Source organism: Elephas maximus, chromosome 3 (assembly GCF_024166365.1).
Source record: "Elephas maximus indicus isolate mEleMax1 chromosome 3, mEleMax1 primary haplotype, whole genome shotgun sequence".
NCBI classification, from domain to species: Eukaryota; Metazoa; Chordata; class Mammalia; order Proboscidea; family Elephantidae; genus Elephas; species Elephas maximus.
This window is the reverse complement of record NC_064821.1, coordinates 46,762,239-46,785,908: the sequence shown is the minus strand read 5'-3', so window position 1 is coordinate 46,785,908 and position 23,670 is coordinate 46,762,239. Positions and strand designations below refer to the sequence as shown.

Here is a 23,670-nt window from a genome sequence, read left to right as displayed (position 1 = left end):
TCAGTGAGTGTTCTTCTGCTCGCTTAGGGCTGCAGGTGGGGGTGCCAGAAGGGCAGTGTTCCTGGGCAATGAGCACGGGGCAGGGGCTGAGATTCCAGAACCCCTCAGAACACATTGCCTGACAGCTACGTCCTTCACTTTACTGCCTGAGGAAGTGATGTGCCCTGAGGACGCTTCGTGGGGAACCACATGCAGTCAGCTCAGAGAGACCTTTACTTTCCACAGACACGCTGTGGTGTTAACCAGGAGAAGTATATAATAAAGCCCTCATCTGCAGAGGTGTTGGGGTGCATCTCCCCTCAGGCCCACTGTGGGGTGTCCCAGGCCCACGGGCTGGGCTAGCAGGGCTGTCCCTCAAACCCTCAGCTGCTCTCTCCTCTGGCTGACTGGGGAAGCCTGAGGCTCGGTTTCCCTCAGGAATCTGAGGGAAAGGTTTGTCCCTCGAAGCATTCTTCAGAGTGAGGCAACCCCAGTGGTCATCTGCGAAAGCCTGAGCAGGGGCCCCTGAAGGAGGGTTGGTGCCCTCGACACACACCTGTGTGGATGCTTTAGACGCTCTCCTCTCAGGGCCTATATCAGGCACAGAGGCTGAAACTGGGCTGTTCATGGGGCTGTTTCCAGAAGGAGGAGCAGGTGTGGGGTTCCTTGAGGGCCCTGCCTGGAAGAGTGTAGCTTGGAGCCCTGGGCCTGTCTTGTTAGGCTGCTCCTCAGAGGGCTGCCATTTCAGCTTCCTCCTCCTGACCTGAGAAACACTCTCCTCACACGGACACCATCCCTGGACTACAGGGCCTTGGGCCTGGGAGGCACAGAGCGAGGGGACTGCCAGCCCCCAGGGTCACCGGGCCTCCACACCATCTGTCCCCTCAGTGGCCCACATGCTGGCGATGCCCAGGCCAGCCTCCTTATATGTCCACAGCGGCTGGGGGCAGGAGTGTGAACTGGAGACATTTCCCTGGGCGTCCTGGGCCCTTTCTTGTGCCTCTGCCCACTTCCAGACCCTGGGACCACCTCACAGCCCTGCTGTCTTAGGAAGTTAATGACACTGAGGATGGATGCCTGCCTGGGCCCACCAAGTGTTTCTGGCTTCAGCCCTGCCCATTGAGGCTGATTTTGGAACCCTAGGCCTTGCCAGGCAAACAGGGAACAGAGTTATCACGGTTACTTGTGAGGAAGGGGGCGCTCTTCCCAGAGGCATCGAGCAAGCAAAGGTCTGGCTCCTTCCCTAGAAGACAGTTGAGTCCTGGAGCAAAGGTGTCTCTCCATTCACAGGCACGAGGGCTTCTTGGGGCCAGGGCAGCCTCAGCAGGCCCTTTCTGAGATGGCACCTCCCCCGCCTCCCAATGCTCCAGGCTCTCATACTTGGCAGTGCGGCTCACCCAGCCTCTTCTGGCCAGGCTTGCACCAGTCACTCTATGCGAGGGTGCTTGGCCCATGGTGCCCATTCTGGGAGGAGATGCCATTCTTGTATCCACATTCCTAGAGGGACACTGGGTTCACAGAGGCTCATGGACAGGCAGGAAGTGGAGAGTGTGGAGGTGCAGGACCCCTTCACTCCCCCATTTTCTGGCCACTTGACCTTGGACCATTCTGTCCCTTAAGCGCCTCATCTATAAAAAGGGGTGATAAGGGCACAGCTATGGGAAAGTAGCTGAGGGCAGCAAGGATGGTTTGGACCCTGGAGTCACATCCCAGCCCTGCTCTCCATTAACTGGGTGACTGTGGAACTTCTTGTAGCCTCAGTCTTCTCATCCACAAAATGGGAGCATGCTGTGAAGATTCCATGAAACCAGTTGCCATCGAACCTCCAAGCTAGTTGCACTCCAACCCCCAACAGTTTGGTTAGCAGCTGAGCTCATTAACCATTTGCACCACCGGGATGAAGACTCAATGAGGTGCAGGTGATCTACCTGAAGAGTGCCATGTGCATACCCTGGCAAGGAGCTAGCACCCAGAGGTGGCGATGGGTGGGACTGGGTGTCTCCTTCCAGCTACGGAAGCTTAGTGTCATGCAGGCAAAACTAGAACCCAGCCCCTTGGACTCCAAGTCTAGTGTTCCTCCACTAATCCAAATGTCCTAGACCTCAAAGATCCACTAAATTCTGACGATCCAGGAACCCCCAGTCTCAGAAAGCCCAGGTTACCCATCTTTTCTGCAGCAGCCCTTACGGCCCGCAGGCCTTGAGCAGTGCTGCCAGAATGCACCAGGAGTGAGCCCCCTGCGCCACCTCCTCAGCAAGTAAATGTCTGCAGTCAACGGCCCCCAAACAGCAGTGGCAATGGCAGACACACGGGACTCACCCCCTGCTCCACTTGAGCATGGAAAACATTCATTAAGCATTTAGAGGACAAGGGCACAAAGAAAAACATTCATTAGAAGCAGAAACAGTTTCCAGATGAGCCATCCAGAGTCTGCTAGGAAGTCTGCGTTGACGTGGGGGCTGGCTCTCCTAGGGGGATTAGGCAAAGAGCAGGAGACTGCACCAGAGGGTGAAATGGGGGCATTGGGGGCCCAGAAGAGAGGCCGCAAGAGGAAGGCAGGGAGGCACAGAGCCCACTCTGGCCACCATTAGAAAATCCCAAACAGGAAGGCTGAAAGCAGCAGACACGGAGGCACAGAGGCCATTTCTGTCCGGCCCACCCCTCTTTTGGCCTTGGCAAGGCTCAGGGCCTGAGTGCTGCAGTGACAGTGACATTCAGGCAGTAGGAGCAGAGGCAAAAAGGCATTGGGAGGCTGGTCCCAGCCCTGAGCTGTCACTGAGCAGTGGGGTGACCCTAGCCTGCCCTATCTGGCCTCAGTGACCTATCCCCGTGGTGGCAGCTGAGCTCAGGAAATCTAAAGGCCCAGCAGCTCTGACACACGGAGCCTCAAAAGGTGTCGGGGATGTGATGAGAAGAAAGCATATATGGCAGCCGGCAGAGTGACCTTCTCAAGGTTAGAGGACAGCCCCCCAAGGCAGGGCTACTGATGGAAGGTCTGGGGGCTCCAGCTCCAACTGGAGAAGTGCCTGATTCAGGTCATTGGGGCCCACGGCAGCCTGGGGCTTTGGGACCCCACCATGGGCAGGAATAGCCCACACTCCGGGAACCCTGAGCTGTTCGGGTGACCTCCCATGGTGTCCATTGATCATGGCAATGGCCTCATGTACCCTTGGGCTAAACAGGCTTCAGTACCCTCCGATCTAGGGGAGGATTCCAGTTCCTCACCAGCGTCCTAATAAAATATTCATTATGAATGAAGAGAGAGGGAGAAAAGAAAAGTGAGAGAGGGATAGCCCTCTCTTGAAAGCCAGAGGAATCTGAAACTCCAAGTACCAAGTCAACTTCGCATCTTCCTCTTCCTTTTCCTCCACCTCCCTGGGTCTGGCTCTGACCCTCTGCTTGGTAGAGCAGAGGGCTGAGGAGCCCCATGCCGCAGGGCTGAGATGCTTGCCCATCCCTCTTCCTGGGGCAGGAGGCCTGTCTGCAGAGGAACCCTGCCCTTCCCTGTGTGCTGGCCCTGCCCCATCCCTGGGGTGATTCTATGCCAGGCAGGTGCCTGAGGGAGACAGAGGGGCCAAAGTCCCATCCTCAGGGACTCACAGTTGAGTTGGAGAGAAAGCCAGGCCTATGTGGGAAGAAAGGAGCCCCGATGGTGTAATGGTTAAGCACTTGGCAGCTAACTAAAAGGTTGGGGGTTAGAACCCACCCAGTGGCTCCTTAGGAGAAAGACCTGGCAATCTGCTCCCATAAAGATTAACCAAAAAAAAAAAGAAAACCCAAACTCATTGCCGTCGAGTTGATTCTGACTCACAGTGACCCTATAGGACAGAGTAGAGCTGCCCCATAGAGTTTCCAAGTTGCAGCTGATGAATTGGCACTGTCAACCTTGGCAGTTAGGATCTGGATGTTCAACCACTGCACCACCAAGGCTCACAGCCTAGAAAACCCTATGGGGCAATTTTCCACTGTCACATGGGGTCGCTATAAGTCAGAATCGGCTCGATGGCACCCAACAACATGTAGGAAGAAGTCCCTGCTGTGCCAAGTGGCCTTGGAGGAATTTCAGCTGTACGGTTTTGGAGGACAGGAGTGGTCTGAGGCCACTGGGCTGAGCCTGAGCCGGGCAGAGCCAACAGAGGCTCCTCCTGAAGGAATGCTCTGTCTCTAGGAGCCTCCCTCCCTCTTCCTGCTAGCTCCCTTCCTTTCTCTAAACCTCCCTTGCTTCATCCTCCCACTGGCTCCGGACAATGTGAGGTGGCCAGTTCACCTTCCTTTTCCCCTGCAGCTTGTCAGGGTGTGCAGAGGCCCAGTCAGCTTCCTGGGAGCCAGGCTGTATTTCGAAGCTGCCTCCCTCCTTGCTCTCCCTGGGCTGCCCAGTATCTTTGCTTACACCCCATCTTTTTTCTTGGTAGTTGGTGTCAGAGACGAACTTGGGCACATTTCCATCTGGGCCAGCGTCTTCTGACTTCTTTCCTATTTAATATCAGAGAAATTAAACCTGGCCACGCCGTCATTATCCTGATGTTGTAATTAGCACCAGAACAAATTGCCCCGAGTGGTGCCGGCAGCCGCCTTCATTCTCTGCTCTGAGCAGGATGAGCATCGAGCATCGTGCTAATTGCCTTGGCCTTAGCTCCTTAACCTCCTATTGCCCAGCAGACAGCAGATGGGGGCAGCAGGGGCCCCCACACCTGTATGCATTCCTTCTTTGTTACCTGATCCCAGAAACAAGAGTGATGATACTTGAGGAAGTGGAGGAGAGGGTTGGGGAGTGACAAATTCCTCCGGGACAGGGGCAGAAAATAGAGGCCCCATGTCAGCCATAGAGACACGTGACCCTGTGATATGAGCCTTTGGGGAGACTCCAGCTTCCTTGCCACCTGGAAGGTAACATACCCAAATGCACATGAATCACCCCAGGTATGTCTTTAGCATGCAGAGGCAGGAAATTGAACCAAAGGGAGGGGAGGCCTGGGCAGAGGAATGAGATCCTCCTACATCTTGACTGGCCTGAGAAACTACGCAAGAGGGGCTGAATCTGGTGGCACCTGGCTCGAGGGGCAGAGTGCGTAGAAAGCAGGCTAGAAAGTAATGAGCTTGGACCTCATGGTTGCCCAATGGTGTCTGATTCTAGGAAAGTAAATTCAGTGGAATTAAAAAGCCGTAAGAGTGTGATGGAATGAGGAGAGGCAGGCACGGGTGTGAGAGAGCAGGCCTGGAGGAGAGGAAGCATCAGGAAAACACAGACAGCCAAGGCTGTGGCAGAGGGCCAAGCTGCCAGGCAGCCAGCTTCCAGGGGTGCCGCTCCAACAGGCAGCAACTGTGTGGCCGGGGTGGAGAGAGAGCGTGGGAAAGAGGTGTTTTGATGGGTCTGCATGGTGGTGGGCAGGAAAAATGCTAGAACTTCACCCAGGTTTTGGGAAGACCAGAAAGGAGTTTACAAGTGCTGCAGGCTGCTCAGGATTAAGTGTGGTTATCCAATAGCCAGCATTTGACCCTGAGAATGAAGGGACATGCTCTGACACCACCAGAACTGTGCTGTTTAGGTGGAATCCTCTCCACGCCTGTAGCCCAGGTGAAAGAAACCCTTCGACAAACCGCAGAATGGCTTTGGGTCCATTCTGATTATCAAAACATCAACGGTACTATCCGTGACCACACTGAAGTTCCTCTTCATGAGGAAGCAGGTTTTAGCAATTAGAACACCAGGTGCTGTCACATCAACCTCCAAGGGAGACAGAGGCAGGGGAGTGACCACAGAGGGGTCTGTCTGCAGATTGGCCCACCTTGGACCATCAGGTAGAGCCACAGACAATGGTTTCTAGGAACTGAGGAAGAACTGGACAGTTGGAGGCTGGGGCTGATGCAGCCCTGGACAGAAGGTGTGTTGAGGCTCCGGGTCCCCTGGATGCCATTCAGGCCACCCTGGGTAGTGGGTGCATCCCTGGCATTTGTGGCTCCCTCTTTTCTGAACTCATGCCATGCTGGTGAGAGGCTTGCTGTGCCCAGCTTCCCAGGCTCCTCCCAATCACACATCCCAGGTCAGGGAGATCCCAGACCACTGAGGCCCAGGGCTTTGCTGACTTGAACAACAGAAGTCCATTTCCCACAGTGGGAAAGGCCAGAGGCAGAGCTGGGGGCGGTGATGCTGGGCCCCTGGGGACAGGCTCCACAAAGAGTAGCTGGACTTCAAAGGAAGTTTTGAAAAGGACACAGATCCTGCCTGGCTGCGTCTATCTTTCAGACCTTTCCACTCTCACAGGGCGCCCCAGCAGCAGCATCTTCAGTTTGAGACACCAGGCAAGCCAGCTGGACAGACCACCCCCAGCCAGCAAGACGTTGGGCAGCACTCCACACTGACCACACCTGGCTCAGCACAACTGGGCACAAACCGCCTGCATGGCCAATGATCTGGTAGACAGGTGGCCTTACAAAGAATGGCAACTAGGTGGGCCCCACCCATCACTTCCTCCATCCTGCTCCATGGCAGACATCACAAATCAATTACAGAGCTACTTCCCATTGAGCCAGAGGCTCTTCCTCTCCCAACAACCATGCCAATCCATCAATCTGACTGCTACCAACATGCCTCCAGAAGCCTATTTTCCACAGTACCTTATGACTAACCCATAGCAAACAGGCATTTCACAGGTGGGGGTGGAATGCTCTTGGTCTCACCAAAAGCAAACATGGGCATCTTGGATGCTTGAAGCACCTAGTGGGTTTTATTTCTCATCCAGTGGGTGAAGACCATTCCACCACTAGGCTGGTCCCCTCCCTGGCACCTGATGACACCAGGCCAGCCAGAACGCTGGCCCGCCTCCCCATGGCTGGAGTCTCTGTAGGCAAGCTCCCCAGGGCATGTCTGCCCAAAGCCGCACCATATGCAGGACCCCACACCCACTCAGCGCCCTCCACAGACCCTTTCCCAGCACCAGTGAAGAAAGAAGAATCCGATCCCAGCCACCTACCTGAAGGAGCCAGTAGCACCTCCGGTGGAAGGTGGGGATGATGGAGGAATGGACATAGCAGCCGTACAAGCACTAGGGAGAGAGGAAAAACGAGAATTCAGTTGGAAAGAGGAAAGGAAGGAAGGAAGGAAGGAAGACGGCGCGACAGAGAAGGAGCAAGAAAGGGCCTCAGGCACCTGCCACCAGGCGCAGGGTGGCCGAGGGGCATCCCTGCGTCTGGCTCCAGAACCAAGACTAAGGCTTTGGGGCAGGATCTAAGAAGCACTATTGGGAGATGCCAGTGGGCACACACGGATTATGGTTGGTGCCCTTACTATGTGAGAAATCAGGGAAAGTCACCCGTTGCCATCTTGTTGATTACGACTCATAGCGACCCTGAAGGACAGGGTAGAACTCCCCCATAGAGTTACCAAGGAGCACCTGGTAGATTCGAACTGCTGCCAAACTTTAGGTTAGCAGCCACAGCTCTTAACCACTATGCCACCAGGGTTTCAGAAAATGTGTACCTGTATACATTTTGCCTACAATTTTAGGGGTTTGAAGTTACTCTGAAGTTCATTCATGGGCTCTAGGTTAAGACCCCATGGGGTACAGGAAAGAACTGTGAGGTTATGTTATCAATTTAAACACATTCGAACACACCCACTCCAGATCCTTCCTGGCCAAGGAGCACCCCAGGCAAGGCTACGCTGGGCTGATATGACCTCAAATCCCACTGGGAATGGGAGTGGCAGCATGTCTTAGGATTTCTCACCACAGTCTGAGAGACATCTGCTGCATGTGCCCACTTTTTGTTATTTAATGACAGTTTATTTGTATATCTGCTTATTCATAGACCAAAAACCAAACTCATTGCCCTTGAGTCAGTTCCTACTCATAGCGACCCTATGGGACAGAGTAGAACTGCCCTATAGGGTTTCCAAGGAGCGGCTGGTGGTTCAAACTGCCAACCTTTTGGTTAGCAGCAGAGCTCTTAAGCACTTTGCCACCAGGGCTTATTCATAGGAGAATTTATTTATTTTTTAGTATAAACCTGCATCTTTTGCACATGGATTAGATTTGGAAAACAGCCAGAAGTCAGACAGAGCCAGTTGGAGAATGAGGTAGAATTCAAGTTCAGGAATGGCGTTTAAGGTGGACTGTGAGAAGGGACAGTCATTAGGTGACCTGTCATCAAGGCCCAGGTCGGTGGGGCCAAGGAGTGGATGAGGCAGGGCCAGGATGTGTGTGAGGCAGAGGCATGTGGCCCAACTTCTGGGGTGCTGGTGGCCTGTGCTTAGAGCATTGTGGGGTCAGCTTGCTGGCAAAGATGGATAAAAGGGGTCTCATGAGAAGAGCAAAGAATTAGGTCCCTCTCACTGTGGAACTCAGAGTCTGAGGTGGAGGCAGGGACCCACCCTTAGGTAGATCGTCAATTTGGAGAGGAAAGTCTCAAAGCAGCAGATCACCAGAGCCCAGGTCAAAGCCAGGGTCAAAGTCTTTTCTTTTATTGCCTCCAATTCCAAATTGGAATGATCTCTCTTCCATTTCCCCTGGGGTTCCCCTGGCTTCCCCAAGCACATTCTAGAAAGGGGTGGGGCAGAAAGAGAAGGCAGGGCCAGCAAAGCCTCACATTACGAAGAGTGGAATCAGGTCTTCCCAGTCGCCTCTCATTCCTTATTTTAATCTCACTGAGCCTCTCTCCCTACCCAGCTCTCCAGAGAGAAATGGCCAGCAGCTCTGGGTCAAAAGCTTTCACCCCCCAAAAAGACCAAGTGCAGTTTGGTTAGACTAGGATCCATTTGAGCCCGCCTGTCTGATTAGCAGGGTTGAAAGAGAAATCATTTCGGACTATGGGATTCTGGCTCCAAGAAAATCAGATTTCCAGTATGTTAAAACTTTTACAGATTGCTGTCAGCTGGGACTTAAACGCCGTGTACGAACTGAACAAACAAAGTGGAAATTAATTTAACCAATTCCCTTGCAATTCTTGCCCACGAAATGTATTTATTATTAAGAAGACAATATTCTTTCTGATTTTGCTGCTTTCCAATACCCTGTGCTTTTTGCTAACTCGCTTCTCACCAAACGAGCCTCATGTTTGGACATTTTCTTTAAATGTTTGGTTGCGGCAATGAGCAAACCACCTGCAACTTTAATCAGCTCTTTTCTTTTGGAATTTGCATGTTCTCATTGGCAATTTCATTACTTTTCCTCATGCAATGAGCCAAATATAAACCCCAAAACAAAACAAATCCGTTGCCGTCAAGTCGATTCTGACTCATAGCAACCCTACAGGACATAGCAGAACTGCCCCATAGAATCTCTAAGGTGCAGCTGGTGGATTCGAGCTGCTGACCTTTTGGTTAGTAGCCAAGCTCTTAACTACTGCACCATCAGGCTCCTGAGCCAAATATAAAAAAAAATAAAATAGAGAGACATAAATTGTGGTGAGAAGGTCCTCAAGTCCCTTTGAAATGAAAGACTTTGCATCTGTTCTTAGTGTTTATTAAACCTCTTTAGGGTTTGCAATGACTTTCCCACTTCACCTACCTCTTTCTCTTTCCAAGGCTTTTTCTTGGACTTGAAAAGAACATGGTTGATTTTCAACATCATTTCCCCCTTGATTCACTGCCTGTCTGCCTGGCTTGGGCTTCAGCATCATTGAACCCCACGCTCAGGAACCACTGACAATTTACCCAACACCTACTCTGTGTCCATTGTGTGCAAGTCCAAAAGGAGCAAGCAAGATGCCTACCCTCCCCGACCCACCCCAACCTCTCTCTCACTGGCAACTTGCCTACCCAGAATGGCCCGGAACCATCTGATAAGCAAAATAAAGCTGCAAAGAAAAATTGCGTTTCTATATCAAGGCTCATACATTTTAATCAGAGGAACTCTCAGGGCCTTGCTCAGAACCTAGTTACTCTATTTTTAGATATTACTTGAACCACTGTGGTGATATGCTGTCTCTGGTCTCATCAGATGAGAAGTACAATCTTAGGAAGGTGGCAGGGGGATGGAAAGAATGGACTTTCGGCTTGAGGCAGGCCCATGATAAGAACAAACCATGCCAAATGCATCAAAACAAAAAACCCAAACCTATTGCTGTTGAATCCATTCTGACTCATGGCAACACCATGTGTTACAGAGTAGAACTGTGCTCCATAGGGTTTTCTTGGCTGTAATCTTTACGGAAGCAGATCACCAGGCCTTTCTTCCACAGCACTGCTGGGTGGGTTTGAACTGCTGACCTTTTAGATTAGTAGTTGAGCATAAACCATTTTTGCCACCCAAGGATCTTTTGAATGCATCAAATGGAGAGAGAAAAAAGCCACCCAAAGGGTTTCAAGAACTCAAAAAGCCCAGGGGCATTTGACTTCTTCCTGGTATTGCCTGGTCCTCACAACAACTCATTTACAGATCTGTCTTCCCTGGGCTGGGAGCTCCTGGGGCAGAAGAATGAATGAAGATGGCTAACAGTTCTCCCTCCGCAGCAGCCCTAGGACACAGTCTCTTGAGCCTGGTCCAGGCAAGGACCTGGACACAGTACATGTGGCAGCCTGAAGGCTAAGAACTTTATAATACATATTCAGTGCTAACATTCTTGAAACATGACAACATTTAGTACTTGAAGGGTAAAGCTTCAGTCTCAAGGCAAACAGACTTGTGTTGAGGAGCTGGCTGACTGTCACTGAGGAAAGAGGTTTCTGGTAATCTGCTTTGCATGAGCTGGAGCCACCAAGAAGGGTGGAATCCTGCTTGGAGCGGGAGGCCCGGCTTGGACGTCAGTTTTGCCTCTCACCAGCTTGGAGGCTCCTTGTTCTTCCAGGCTGTAAAACGGGTACTGTCCTCATTCTTCCTCATAGGAAGGTTGTCAGGGTTGCAAGATGCCTTGGCTCTAGTGCAGCTTCAGCAGTGTCAGTCATTGTTGCTGGAGCACCCCCCGGCCAGATTGGGGGTGTCACTGCCGAGGCTGTGACGTCTCAGCGCAGGCTTCAAGGTGAGCAGGGCTGGGCCGAAGGGAGGCTGTCTCCAGCAGGAGGAGCATGTGGGGAGGAGAGAAGGTGAGCCGACTAGTGGACTGGGCTTGAACAGTTAAGGCCTTGGATCAACTGGAGTGTGCCATGCAAAGGGGACCGTGGATAAGACAGAGAGTTCACAGAAGGCTACATGGGCCACAGTGAAGAGCCTGGCTCTATCCTGGGGCGGCAGGGAACAAAGGAACAGTATGACCACCTTTGAGTTTTGGAAAGCTCACTCTGGCAGCCTTGAGGCCAGAGGACCAGAAGAAAGCCGTGCTGGGGCCACAAAGACCACAATAACTGTAGGATGGTGCAGGACTGGGCTGTGTTTGGTTCTGTTGTACATAGGGTTACTATGAGTCAGAACTTACTCAATGTGCCTAACAATAACCTGAGTCCAGGGGACAATCAGGGGGTCCAATGATGTCAGTGAGGATGGAGAGAAATGGACACGTTTGCCAGCTTAAGGATAATGCTCAGCTTTCTGGTGGTCCCATTCACAAAGGCAGAAAACCCCGGGGGCGCAGTAGGCTGGAGGGAGGAGAGGCTGCTGCCGGGTTCCTACTTGGTGACTTTGAGGAGTTTGTAAGAAGTCTTAGTGGAGACGAGCAGGATGCAGCGTGCAGAGGTCTTGTCATTGGTCTGGGCTGGAAATGGCCACCTGGACTTCTTCATGGCAGGGGTGGTGTTGAAGGCCGAGGGGAGTGGAGATGGCCCAGGCTGAGTGCGCGCTCAGGCTGCTTCCTGTAACGCAGCTTTTTCAGGGGATGTAAGCAGCCTAGGTGCAAACTGGCCAAGTCCTAGCAGCTAGCCTCTCAGTGCTCCCCGACCCCTCCTTTTCCGTTCATTCTGTACCCCAAGCCCCCGACATGGGCTGCCCTGATCCCGGCACTCTCTCATGCCATTGTCTCCGTCCTCCCTTTGCAGTGTCTCTGCCAGTTGCCAGTCGGTATGACAATGTCATTACCAAGCCAGCTGGGGATTAATTGCACCATATTCCACGAGGCAGAGTATCAAATCCTTTCCCTTTACCCACTATTCAAAAAAGCAATCAAGTTTGCCTGTAGTGATTTGTGTTCTACAAACTCCTGGTGCTTTTTCTTTTTTTTTTGGATCAGGCTCTGGGTGTCCTTTGGGGGCTCCCTGAGCTGAGCTTTTCACTTGGGGACGATGATGTGATTGGAGGGAGCGTCAGATCCCGTCGTGGTTCATGGATAAAGCTGTGTGTGTATGAGAGTGTGTATGCATGCAGGTATGGGCCTGTGCACAGGACTGCTTGTTGTGGGTTCCCTTGCTTATGTGTGTACACAAGGACGGAAGAAGAGAAAGCAACTAGATATACGTAGGAAACGCGGGAGAACTTCCCCCTTCAGATGGAACCAAACTTCGAGTTAGCTACATTTGGGGAATTAAAGCCTGACAGCTTCCCTTTAACATGACAGTCAAACAAGAAAGAGTTTTTTCTTAAACACTCAAAATTGCTTTTATGACACTACGGGGGCTTTTTCTTTTCCCCCAATAAAAGAGAAAGATAAAATTACAGGGGAAACCCACAGCAAACACCAGCTTCCTTCAGTTCTAAATAAATGCTTCAGACAAAGGAAGCAATGTTTCTGAGGGGAATATCAGCCACAAATCTCCTTGAGTACAGAGCTGGGCATCATTAAAAGTTCTCTGCAGCAGACTCAGCTGCCGGGGGCTGCCCACGTGCCAAAGAGGGCCTGTCAGGGCTCCGCACCCTATGCCTCGGTGGGCCAAAGAAGGGGCACCTCGTTGTGATGAATGCAGTTTTATTGGTTGGGGGTTACGGTACAGCGGGTGTTTCCCCTTCTTCTGCAGCTCTCAATGGGCTAATCTGACATGGCTGATTCCCTCTCTCTCTCTCACAGACATATTTCAACTCTTTTCTTCCACTTCCAGCTTCCACCAAGAGCAAAGCTGGCAGAGAACCCAGCAACCCCTAGAGACAACCCAAGCTGAGCATTGATTCAGGAATGGAGCTTAGAAGACTAGATGGGACTCCAGAAGATTCCAGGCTGGGTCACAAGCTCAGCCCTCCTAACGTCCTCCCAGCAGGTCTGTGCTCCCTACCTCCACCCTGCTCCTCCTCTGCCCAGGCAAACCCTACTCAACCGGAGTCCATCTCAGGTTTTCCTCCTCCAGGAAGCTTCCCCTGGCCCATCCAGGCCAAAGGGGTCCCTTGAAGTCACCCATCAGAAAGAGCAGTCTATGGGCACTGTGGGGCAATCAAAAGGATTTGTGTTCTCCCTTGGGGTACTGTCTTAGGTATCTAGTGCTGCTATAACAGAAATACCACATGTGAGTGGCTTTAACAAACAGAAATTTATTTTTTCACAGTTTAAGAGGCTAGAAGTCTGAATTTAGGGGGCCAGCTCTAGGGGAAAGTTTTCTCTTTCTGTCAGCTCTGGAGGAAGGTCTTTGTCTCTTCAGTATCTGCTTCCTTGGAGATCTCTGTATGTCTTGGCATCTATTTCCCCCATCCCTGATTCCTACCTTACTTTTTAATCTATTTTAATATCCCCAAATCCTGCCTCATTTGCATAACAAAGTCAACCCATTCCCAGATGGGATTACAACCACAGACATAGAGATTAGGCTTTACAACACATATTTTTTGGGGACACAGTTCAATCCATAATAGGTATTGTCACATCGTCACTGTCACCTCACCTATCACAGGCTTTCTGTGAAGGGCCAGAGAGTAAATAGGCTTTGTGAGTCAGACAGTCTCTGTTGAAACTAATGAACCCTGCCTGCATAATGTGAAAGCAGCCATAGACAATACGTAAATGAATGGGAGTGTACGTGTGCCAATAAAACTTTATTGACATTGAATTTTGAATTTCATATAATTTTCACATTACAAATATTATTTTTCTTTTGATTTTTTTCCAATCATTTAAAAAGGCCAAAACCATTCTTAGCTCACGGGGTGTACAAAAACAGATGGTAGGCCGGATTTGGCCCACAGACCATAGCTTGCCAACCTCTGATTTATCAGAGTGGGAAGAATATGGATTATACGGTGTTTATTCTTCATTCCCCACCACAATTTTCATGTAGTGGGTCCTCAATACACTTTGGTTGATTTTCACATCGTGTGGGTATAGAGGAGCCCTGGTAGTGCAGTGGTTAAGAGCTTAGCTGCTAACCAAAAGGTAGACAGTTCAAATCCACCAGCCACTCCTTGGAAACCCTATGGGGCGGTTTCACTCTGCCCTATAGGGTCATTATGAGTTGGAAATGACTTGATGGCAGTGGGTTTGGGTTTTACGGGCAGATACAGAAGCAGGGCCATGAAGGATGGGTAAAGGCCCAAACATGTTGAAAATCATAGAATGTATATTTAACAAACACACATAAGGGTATTATTGAACAAATCTCATTTCTTTACTTATGTCCATGACAGCTTTCAGAGGAGGGGGTTGGTTTTTGAACTGTGCTTGTGGTTTAGGATGTTTGTTTTCTGGGCTTTCATATGAGCCTAAAACCAAAAGCACACCCATTACCATCGAGTCGATTTCAACTCATAGCAACCCTATAGGACAGAGTAGAGCTGCCCCATAGCATTTCCAAGACTTTAATCTTTACAAAAGCAGACTTTCACATCTTTCTCCCACCAAGTGGCTGGTGGGTTCAAACTGCCAACCTTTCAGTTAGCAGCTGAGTGCTTAACCACTGTGCCACCAGGGTTTGAGTACAGGCATGCATCACCATACATGCTTTGTAAGAAACTGGCCAACACCAAGCAGGGTGCTTTGCCCAATGGATTTGGTGGAATGTAGCAGGTACTCAATGCAAATGTGGATTCCTTGACCTGTGAGGCACCTTCACTTTATTAACTAAGCAGAATTAAATGAGATAAGGTATGGAAAGCTGAAAGCAGCTGGCACAGTATTGGGCACATGCTGGTGCTTTGGCCCTTTTCCCCTGGAGGGAAAAGCCTTTCATTCCATTTTCCGGTGTCCAATCCTGCCCCCCCCCCCAGGAGACATGGCACCTCCAAAAGCCAGTGCCTTGCTGTTCACTTCCCCTTTGAAAAAGGGCCAGTCTAGCACCTCGTTCCTTGGATTGCTGGAAAATCCATCCTTACTGTTACCCTCCAAAGCTGCACTGTCCAATATGGTAGCCTCTAGCCACATGTGGCTATTTAAATTAAGTAAAATTAAAGTTTAGAAATTCAGTTCCGCAGTCGCACTAGCCACATTTCAAATGCTCAGTAGTCTCATGTAGCTAGTGGCTACCATACTGGATGGGGCAGAATATTCCATCATTGCAGAAAGTTCTATTGGACACTGCTACTCCAGAGAGCAAGCCCAGGGATCCAGTTCAGAAATGTTTGACCAAGAGTGTTGGAGCTTGAGACCCCAGAGGCCAAGATTTGGGAAAGCCAAGGCTTTAGGGAAGGAGGACTTGTGGAGGTTCAGGGGGGCACCACTTTGGGAGCTCGAATGTTTGAAGATTGGTAGCTGTCATTCTAGGAGTCCTTGAATGGCGTGAATGGTTAAGTGCTTGGCAGTTAGAACCCACCCAGAGCAGAGGCGCCTTGGAAGAAGGGACTGGTGATCTGCTTCTGAAAGGTCATAGCCTTGAAAATCCTATGGAGCACAGTTCTACCATAAAGCACATGAAGTCACCACAAGTCAGAATTCACTTGACGGTAAAGTTTTTTTTTTTTCTTTTTTTAAATCTGTCATTCTACCTGGGTCAGCTTGACTCAATCGGTAAGCCTAAGTGTCTGCTAGAGCTGACAGTGACTATGCTAGAAAAGCCCCCTGCCTCCCCTCCCTAAAGCCTTCTCTAATGCGGGGATAATACCTGCTGTGTCCTGAGACGAGGGTGTTTACCAGCAAATCTCCATCTATAATCCTCTTTATGAGGGTCCCTCAGCTACTCCTCAACAAACAGTCCTGTACCACCAGCTCCCAGCAGCAGGGCCAATGGGGGCCACCGGCAGGGGGCTGAGGCCTGAATCAAGCTTTGAGCCACAGCCCCCACACCCCTGCAATGGCTTGGCCCTGGGGGCTCCCCTGGGCCTGCCTCTCTCCCACAAGGGAAGTGATTGTCCACACAAAGGCAATCAGGATGAAAATAGAGTTCCGTTGCCTGGTTATCTCACACACTTGTACCTGGTGCAGAAACGACAGAGATTAATAGTTTTCAAATGTGTCACCAGCATCAAGGTGATGGGAGAAAAAGAGATAATAGAAGGTCAAGGAAAACCCACCTAGGAGATAACGTTTTAATCCTGAGCGGGAACCATTTACTCAGAATATTCTGGGCAGGGGCCAGTGAGAGGTGTGGCGGGGTTAGATGTGGTGCAACCACGCTCCTCAAAGAAGGGGCACCCTCTGTGGGCTGGGCTGGGCCTTAGCTCAGACATAAAAGGAGGAAGCTGAACTAGTTTTCATGTGAACAAGTTTTTACCCCTGGCTGCTCTGTGCCCACCCAGTACAGAGGTGGCAGACCCTGAGCCCCACACTGCACAGAGGAGACCTAGCCTGAGCCCCAGCCCTCAGGATTCCCAGTCTGGTGGGAGAGAGAGAGCCAAGCAAACAAACAATACCAAATCAAAACAGCCCCTATGCTAAGTGCAAAGCACCCCAAGAGGGAGCACAATGGAACTCAGAGGAGAGGAGTCCATTTTTCATGCTAAAGGTCAGGAAAGTTGCCTGAGAGGAAGTGATATTTCAGGTGAGCCATAAAAGGTGAGTAGAAGTTGGCCACAAGGCAATGGTGGTCCAGGGGTAGAATTTGTGCCTTCCACCAGGAGACCCGGGTTTGATTCCCATACAGTGCGCCTCATGCACAACCGCCACCTGTCAGTGAAGACTTGCGTGTTGCTGTGATGCTGCCCAGGCTTCAGTGGAGCATCCCGACTAAGATGGACTAGGGAGAAAGGCCTGGCAATCTATTTCTGAAAAATCAGCCAATAAAAATCCTATGGATCACCATGGTCTGATTCACAACCCATTGTGGGAATGGCACAGGACTGGGGAGCATTATATTTCATTGTGTGTGGGGGCGCTGTGAGTTGGGGGCTGACTCAACAGCAGCTAACAACGACAGCAGGAGTTGGCCAGGTGGACAACAGGTAGAAAAGGCTGGCCCAGGTGAATAAAAAGATCTTTGAAGCAGAGGATGGGCATGGGCAGAGGTGTCAAGCCCTGTCCCAGCCTTCCCATCAACTCTTTGACTTCTTTGTGCAGGACATGCATTGCGTGGTTGGGCCTGTGAATATACTGATTGTTCTAAGATCCTCCCCTGGGATCTGTGATGGGCGGTTGGTAGATGGCCTTGTATGTGAAGCGAAGGCCCTGTGATTTTTCAGACTCCACCCTTCTGCACTAGTCCAGACTCTATGCCGAGGAAGTAATATCCTGGATGGGCTCTGAGAGCTCCAAGAATTGAAGGAACAAATGCAAACATAGGACTGGGACTTTGGATCTGACCCCACCATCTTTCTCCTTCCTTCCTCCCCCCACCCCTGTTTCCATTCCTCGTTCCTGTGTGTATTCCTTCTTTCTTCTTTCTTCCCTCCTGTTACAGTTAGGCTGTCATTATGTGGCAGGTAGCATCCCAAAGTCCCTTCATTCTAGTTGTAACCCAAGAGGCAAGAAAGCCCCTTTCTTCTAGATTTAGGTGAAAATGTCAGGGAGGGCCTCTAACCTGCCTGGGCCATGAGCCTAGCCCTTGGATGACCCATGGGGCCAGAAAGCACTCAAGTGGTTCTCCAGTGTCCTGGAGAGAGGCCAGTCAGTAGAAGCTGGAGAGTGAGTGTGTCACACAGTCAAAATAGTGGAGCTCTACCAAGGACAGCCACTGCCCATGTGTCAGTCTATCAGTTTGTTGTGCTGTGGTGGCTTGTAAATTGTTGTGATGCTGGAAGGTATGCACTGGTGTTTCAAATACCAGCAGAGTCATCCATAGTGGACAGGTTTCAGCAGAGCTTCTAGACTAAGACAGACTAAGAAGAAAGGCGTGGAGATCTAGTTCTGAAAATTAGCCAATGAAAACTCTGTGGATTACAACAGAACATTGTTCGACTCACTTGCTTTAGACACATCATCGAGGGGATCAATCACTAGAGGAGGACATCATGTTTGGAGAAGTAAACGGCCATCGAGGGCAAGGGAGACCCTTGGTGAGATAGATTGGCATAATAGCCGCAACAATGGACTGGAACATGCTGGCGATCGTGAGGTCAGTGGAGGACTGGGCAAAATTTTGTTGTGCTGTACATGGGTCACCATGAGGCAGAGTCAACTTGATGCCATCTATCTATCCATCCACCCATTCATCCATCCACCCACCCACCTACCCACCTACCCCCTACCCACCTACCCACCTCCCCACCTCCCCACCTACCTATCTATCTATCTACTAAGGGCAGAGCTATAGAGCTCCCTGAATGGGGTAGTGTGTTCTGTTCCTGCTGAGCTGTGACATCTCAGGAAGAAGTGGTGTTTTTCAAAAAGCTGGTGAGGTGAAACCCTCCAGCACCTTCCAGATCTCCCCAAACCAGGAGCTGCTGCAGCAAGGTGCAGAAATAGGCCTAGGCAGTACTGCTGCCATGCAGGGTCCCCGGAAAGCCAAAGCAGATCCTAGAAGGCATTGGGGTGTTCTCATATGGAAGCAAGGAGAGCATGACCTGGGTTTATCTTGCCTCTCCTGCTGCAGCTCCATGTCATCCTGCACAGTGGGATCCTTGGGAGACTGAGTCCTCCAGAGGTTGAGCAATGTGTCCATGGTCACATGGCTTGGAAGAGCCAGAAGGAGGCTTCAAACTCAGCCTGCCTGACTCCAAGGCCCTTGCTCTGTCCTCCCTAGCATGCCACCTCTGATAGACTCATTCAGACAACCACACCAGTGCAGGAAATCAGGTCTTTGCAGCCCTGCCTTCATTGAAGATGAAGGGATCAAGTTCCGGGGCTGCTCCCACGACTGCCCTAGCTGAAGGATTTGCTAGTATTAATCTAAGATTGGACCAAATGATTCAATTCGCATGCTGCCTGCAAAGGCACTGGGCCTCAGAACTTGTTAAATAGTGAATTGCTCTAAAATTAGTTTGAGCTAAATGGATTGCAATCTGATTTGGCCTCCAGGGTTGGGTGACAGCAGAGATTTGGAATATTAGATTGTCATTGACCAGGGCTCCAGCCCAGCCTTTCTGCTCAGACCATCTGAGATGGCTTCTCCCAGAGCAACCGGGGTCCTGCCAGGCCAGGGGACTGAGGCCAAACCAGCGAGGAGGCTGGCCTTGACCCCAGCCCTGCCCTCTTTGGTTTACACAGGCAGATGCCAGCGTGGCCCATGCTCAGGGCTGCCCCAGTAGGACAAAGGTCTCCCGGAAACAATTCTGCAACACTGCAGTTATTTGGGTGCTTCCCCCTGCAAGGATGGGCAGGCTCCCCAAGGTTCATTCTCCAGGGCTCCAGGGGAGCTTCTCCTCCCTGGGAGAATGGCCACCCCTCGGCCTGTGTGGACACTGCCCTTTCATAAGTTGAATCTGTCATTTCAACGAGTGGCCCCTGTACTGGGTGCTGTAGATGACCCAAGAGGGCAGAGAAGGGGAGATCTGCCAGGGCCCCCTCTGCCATCCTCCAAGAAGGGACGGCATGATCTTTATCTGTGGATGTGGAAACTGAGGCTCAGAGATGCCTTGGTCAAGGTCACGTAGGCTGTTAGAGCTAGAACCTGAGATTGGGTCCCTCTGTCCCCAAAGCCCACGACCCCTGACCTCAGGAGGTAACCTTATTCCACTGGGGCAGGTCTAGTGAACACACTGGAGGGGCACTGGGAGGCCGGCCGGTGGTACAGGGCATGTCCTCAGGGCTGGAGGAACTCAAGGGGCACAGGGAAACCCGCTGCGGTGGCGCACTTCACAGGGCTGGGTAGCAGGCATGGGCCCTTTTGATTCAGAGGCGACTGTGTGCATGGGTGAGAGCGGAAGAATGAGGCTGGCAGAGCAGGCTGAACACTGCATACCACCCCACACCCCTGCAGAAACTTGGCCCTCTTCTCTGAACACAGGGAAGGCAGCCTAGAGGAGGGGATGCACAGGACAGCAGAGTGTCAGGGGCAAGCAGAGAGGGCGCTGCAGGCCCCAGGCTCTGTGAGGGTTGTCAAGCAGGTGGGCTCTAGACTAGGGTGGAAGGAGGAGGCTCTGCCTGCCCACCCCCCACCCCAGCTCATGGCCTGGGGTCTGGGTGAGGAGTGAGAAACCCTGCACAGATCATGGAGTGATGGTCAGGTCTCAAGCTGGGGGTGCTCCAACATCTGCACAGACAACATTCTAGGTCATTCTTATAGCATGGATCCTTTTGGGAGTTGAAGAAAGACTTGAAGAGGAAATGAGGAGCCCAAGTAGGAATCAAGGTGCAGAAAGGCCCCTTCTCGCTCGTCTCTTTTCCGAGGACCAGGGGAGGGGACAGTCCTGCCCCAGGGCCACGGCAGAGCATCAAACCCAGTAGGGTCCGGGCCTCTCCTCCACCCGCCCCTCTGCTGGGCTCACCTGGGACCCCTCCCAAGAGGCAGGCACAGCTGAGAAGAAGCTAAATCTGCTGCCTGGCAGCCTAACGACAGTGTGAGTGAGGAGGGCAATAAACATTAAATGAATTTTTAGATAAAAAGGCATAAAAATCATGTTTAAAGATGTAAATAAAATCCCTGGAGCTTCCATTTTATTGTTTTTTGGGGGTTCCAGGATTAATAAGTTAGTGAGCATAAAATGGAATAATAGCTAAAAATTGATAATAAGGTAAATTTAGATTTAGAGAGGGAGGAGTTCCAGGTCATGAATCTCCATCTGGAGAAGACCAGGGAGGGCAGGAGAGGCAGCCAGTGTCCCGGTCTCCTCCAGTCCGTGGCTCCCGCTGGCTCTGTTCCCAAGATTAGGGGAACAGCCTCTGCTGGGGGTGCGTTCCAGACGCCTGGCTGCCCTCACCTGCCGTTTCCTGCCCTTGTGGCATCTTCAGCTTCATCTAAGCGGGCTCCTCTCCTTCTTCCCAGCACTCCCACTGCTTTGGGGGCACAGGCAGCCCAGGCAGGTCTGCCACACACCTGCCTGGCCAAGCAGGTGCTAGAGGACCTGCAGCCCCTGGATCCCGGAAATGCTTCCTGGTACCACCTGGCTTCCCCTGACCCCACGAAGGCGCACCTGTCCCACCCTTGCTCTCCTCCTCTCCTCACCCAGCACGATGGGGGCTCAGCAGCAGGGCCCCCCTGAGCCCACATGTGTCTGCGTTCTGGTTCAATGATCCATCAGGTTCACTGTGTTTCAGCTGCCCTCAGGAACCCCGCCTTCAGGTTCTTGTGCTTTTAGCTGATTTCAATACATCTGTGCTGTTTATAACTCAAATCTTCCTGAAAGTACTAGACATAAATAATAAATAAATAACATGACATGTCCTTTCTCTCATCCAAGTGTATTGCTGAGGCCTGCTCCTTGGAGCCCTGCCAAACGAGGAACCTGATCGTGGGAGTGGTCACACCAACTGATGGTGGGCTTGCTCCTTCCCTCCTTTCTCACCTCCCTCCCTGTTTCTTCCCTTCATTCATCCTTCTTCCTCCTATCCTCTCTCTCTCCCTTCTTTTCATCCATCCTTCCTCTTTTCTCTCTCCTTCCTCCCTCCCTCCCTCCCTTCCTTCCTCCCTTCCTCCCTCCCTGTATTCCATCCTTCCATCCACCCATTCTTCATTTCTCCCTTCCATTCATCTTTCCACCCTTCCATCTGTACGTCCTTCCTTTCTCTTCCCTTCCTTCTGCTAACAGTTATGAAGGGCCTCCCTCACTTACTAGGCACACCTGCACTAAGTACTGAGCATTCTCTGACAAGGAAATAGACTCCCACAGGTCTGTTCTCCTTGCCCACAGGGCACATTGAGGCTGATTTACCTCACAGGGTCTTGCACATTTTAGCATAAGAGATAATCAATAGTGGGGACAAGGAGCCACTGCAAGGAGCCAGGGGCTGTGTCATTTGGTGCTGGGAGCTTGGTGCACCTTCCCAGGTAGCCTGTTCTGTCCTTGCTTATTCACCACACCTTGGCCTCCTGTTCCAAGAGTGAGAGATGAGGCGGGGGTGGGGGGTGGGGGGAAGGGTAGGTCCCAGGAGCCTGCTCCTAAATCCCTCCAGAAGCCATTCCAGATCCAGACCATGTGGAGTTTGAAGTGCATGCCCAGGACAGGAGTCAGCCTGGCTCTCTCACTCCCTCCACATAGATGGGTGGGTGCAGGTCTGGAGCTGCCCGGAACGTCTGACAGCAAAGAGCCTGCTAGGATCCTGGCCCCAGGGCCGCCCACTCAGGCACCTCGACCTGGAGTAGAGGAGTCTGGGAGAGGAATTTCTGCTTAAAACCAGCCATGGGGCTTTGTTTATTGAGAGGGTAGAGGGAAGTGCCAGGGCCAAGTCTGTGGCTATGTTAATGTGAGGCTGGGCTCCCTGCCAAGACATTAAGTGAAATCGAATTCCTGAAACCAGCTTTAATCAGCAGATTTTTAAGGTTAGAATTACTCTCTCCTCTCGAAGGCTTGCCAAGGTTAATTTGGGCCTGAGCATGCAGAATTAATGGGCTGGATGGAGGGAATCGGCCTTTTCCCAATTTTTTCTCAAGTTCACGAAAACATCTCTACAAAAAAGAAAGGGCAGTGGGGCAGAGCCCTCCCATGAGGGGAGCAGCCAGCAGCATAAGGGGATCGATCTGGGGGCCAGTGTCAAACACACACACACGCACACGCACGCACATGCACGCACACGCACGCACACACACGCCTGGCCGCATGCACGCACACACACAGCTATGCAAATGTGCTGGTCCATCAGAAGGACCTGAGGGTCGGCAGCAAGTTGCCTGGTCTTAGGGAAGCACTGAGCGGAATCTGCTCAGCAGCCCCCAACCCTGGAAATAAATGTACAGGCAACATCTGGGGATACCCTGCTCGCAGCCAGGCTTGTTTGGGGTCTTCATCTTCCCAGGCCATCTGATCCTCCGGAAGCTCTGGGTATCATTCATCAGCTGTATGAACCTTAGCTAAATTGCTCAGACCTGCTGAGCCTCAATTTCCTCATCTGTAAAACGGGAATAATAATAACTGTGTTGTTAGCTACCATCGACTCGGCCCCCAACTTACGGCGATCCTACGCACAATGGGACAAAACGCTGACTGGTCCTGCGCCATCCCCATGATCGGCTGTGGATGGGACCGTCGTGATCCACAGAGCTTTCACTGGCTGATTTTCAGAATTACATCGCCAGGCCTTTCTTCCCAGTCCCTCTTAGTCTAGAAGCTCTGCTGAAACCTGTTCAGCATCGTAGCACCATCCAAGCCTCCACTAGACACGTGTGTGGTAGCTGTGCAGAAGGTGCATGAGCCAGTAATTGAACGTGGGTCTGTCGTGGAAGGTGAGAATCCTACCACTGAACCACCACTGTCCCTCTGACAACAATAAACTCAAACAAAACCCATTGCTGCTGAGTTGATCCTGACTCATGGCAACACTATGTTATAGGGTGGAACTGCTACAGGGTTTTCTTGGCTGTGATCTTTACAGAAACAGATTGTTAGGCCTATTCTTCCAGGGTGGGTGGGTTTGAATCACCAACCTTTGGCTGGTAGATGAGTGCAAACTGTTTGCACCACCCAAGGATCTATATTAACAATAACCAACCAAAACCAAGCTCACTGCCGTGGA

General features: G+C 51.4%; 1 protein-coding gene across 1 annotated transcript in view; it reads right to left on the bottom strand.

Annotated features, from left to right (window-relative positions):
- Nucleotides 1-23,670, bottom strand: part of CAMTA1 (calmodulin binding transcription activator 1) — a 1,103,644-nt gene that overhangs the window by 299,435 nt on the left and 780,539 nt on the right. Inside the window, exon 6 of the mRNA XM_049877793.1 lies at nt 6,951-7,022. Coding sequence (XP_049733750.1) covers nt 6,951-7,022 — 72 coding nt within the window. The remainder of the gene's footprint in view (nt 1-6,950; nt 7,023-23,670) is intronic.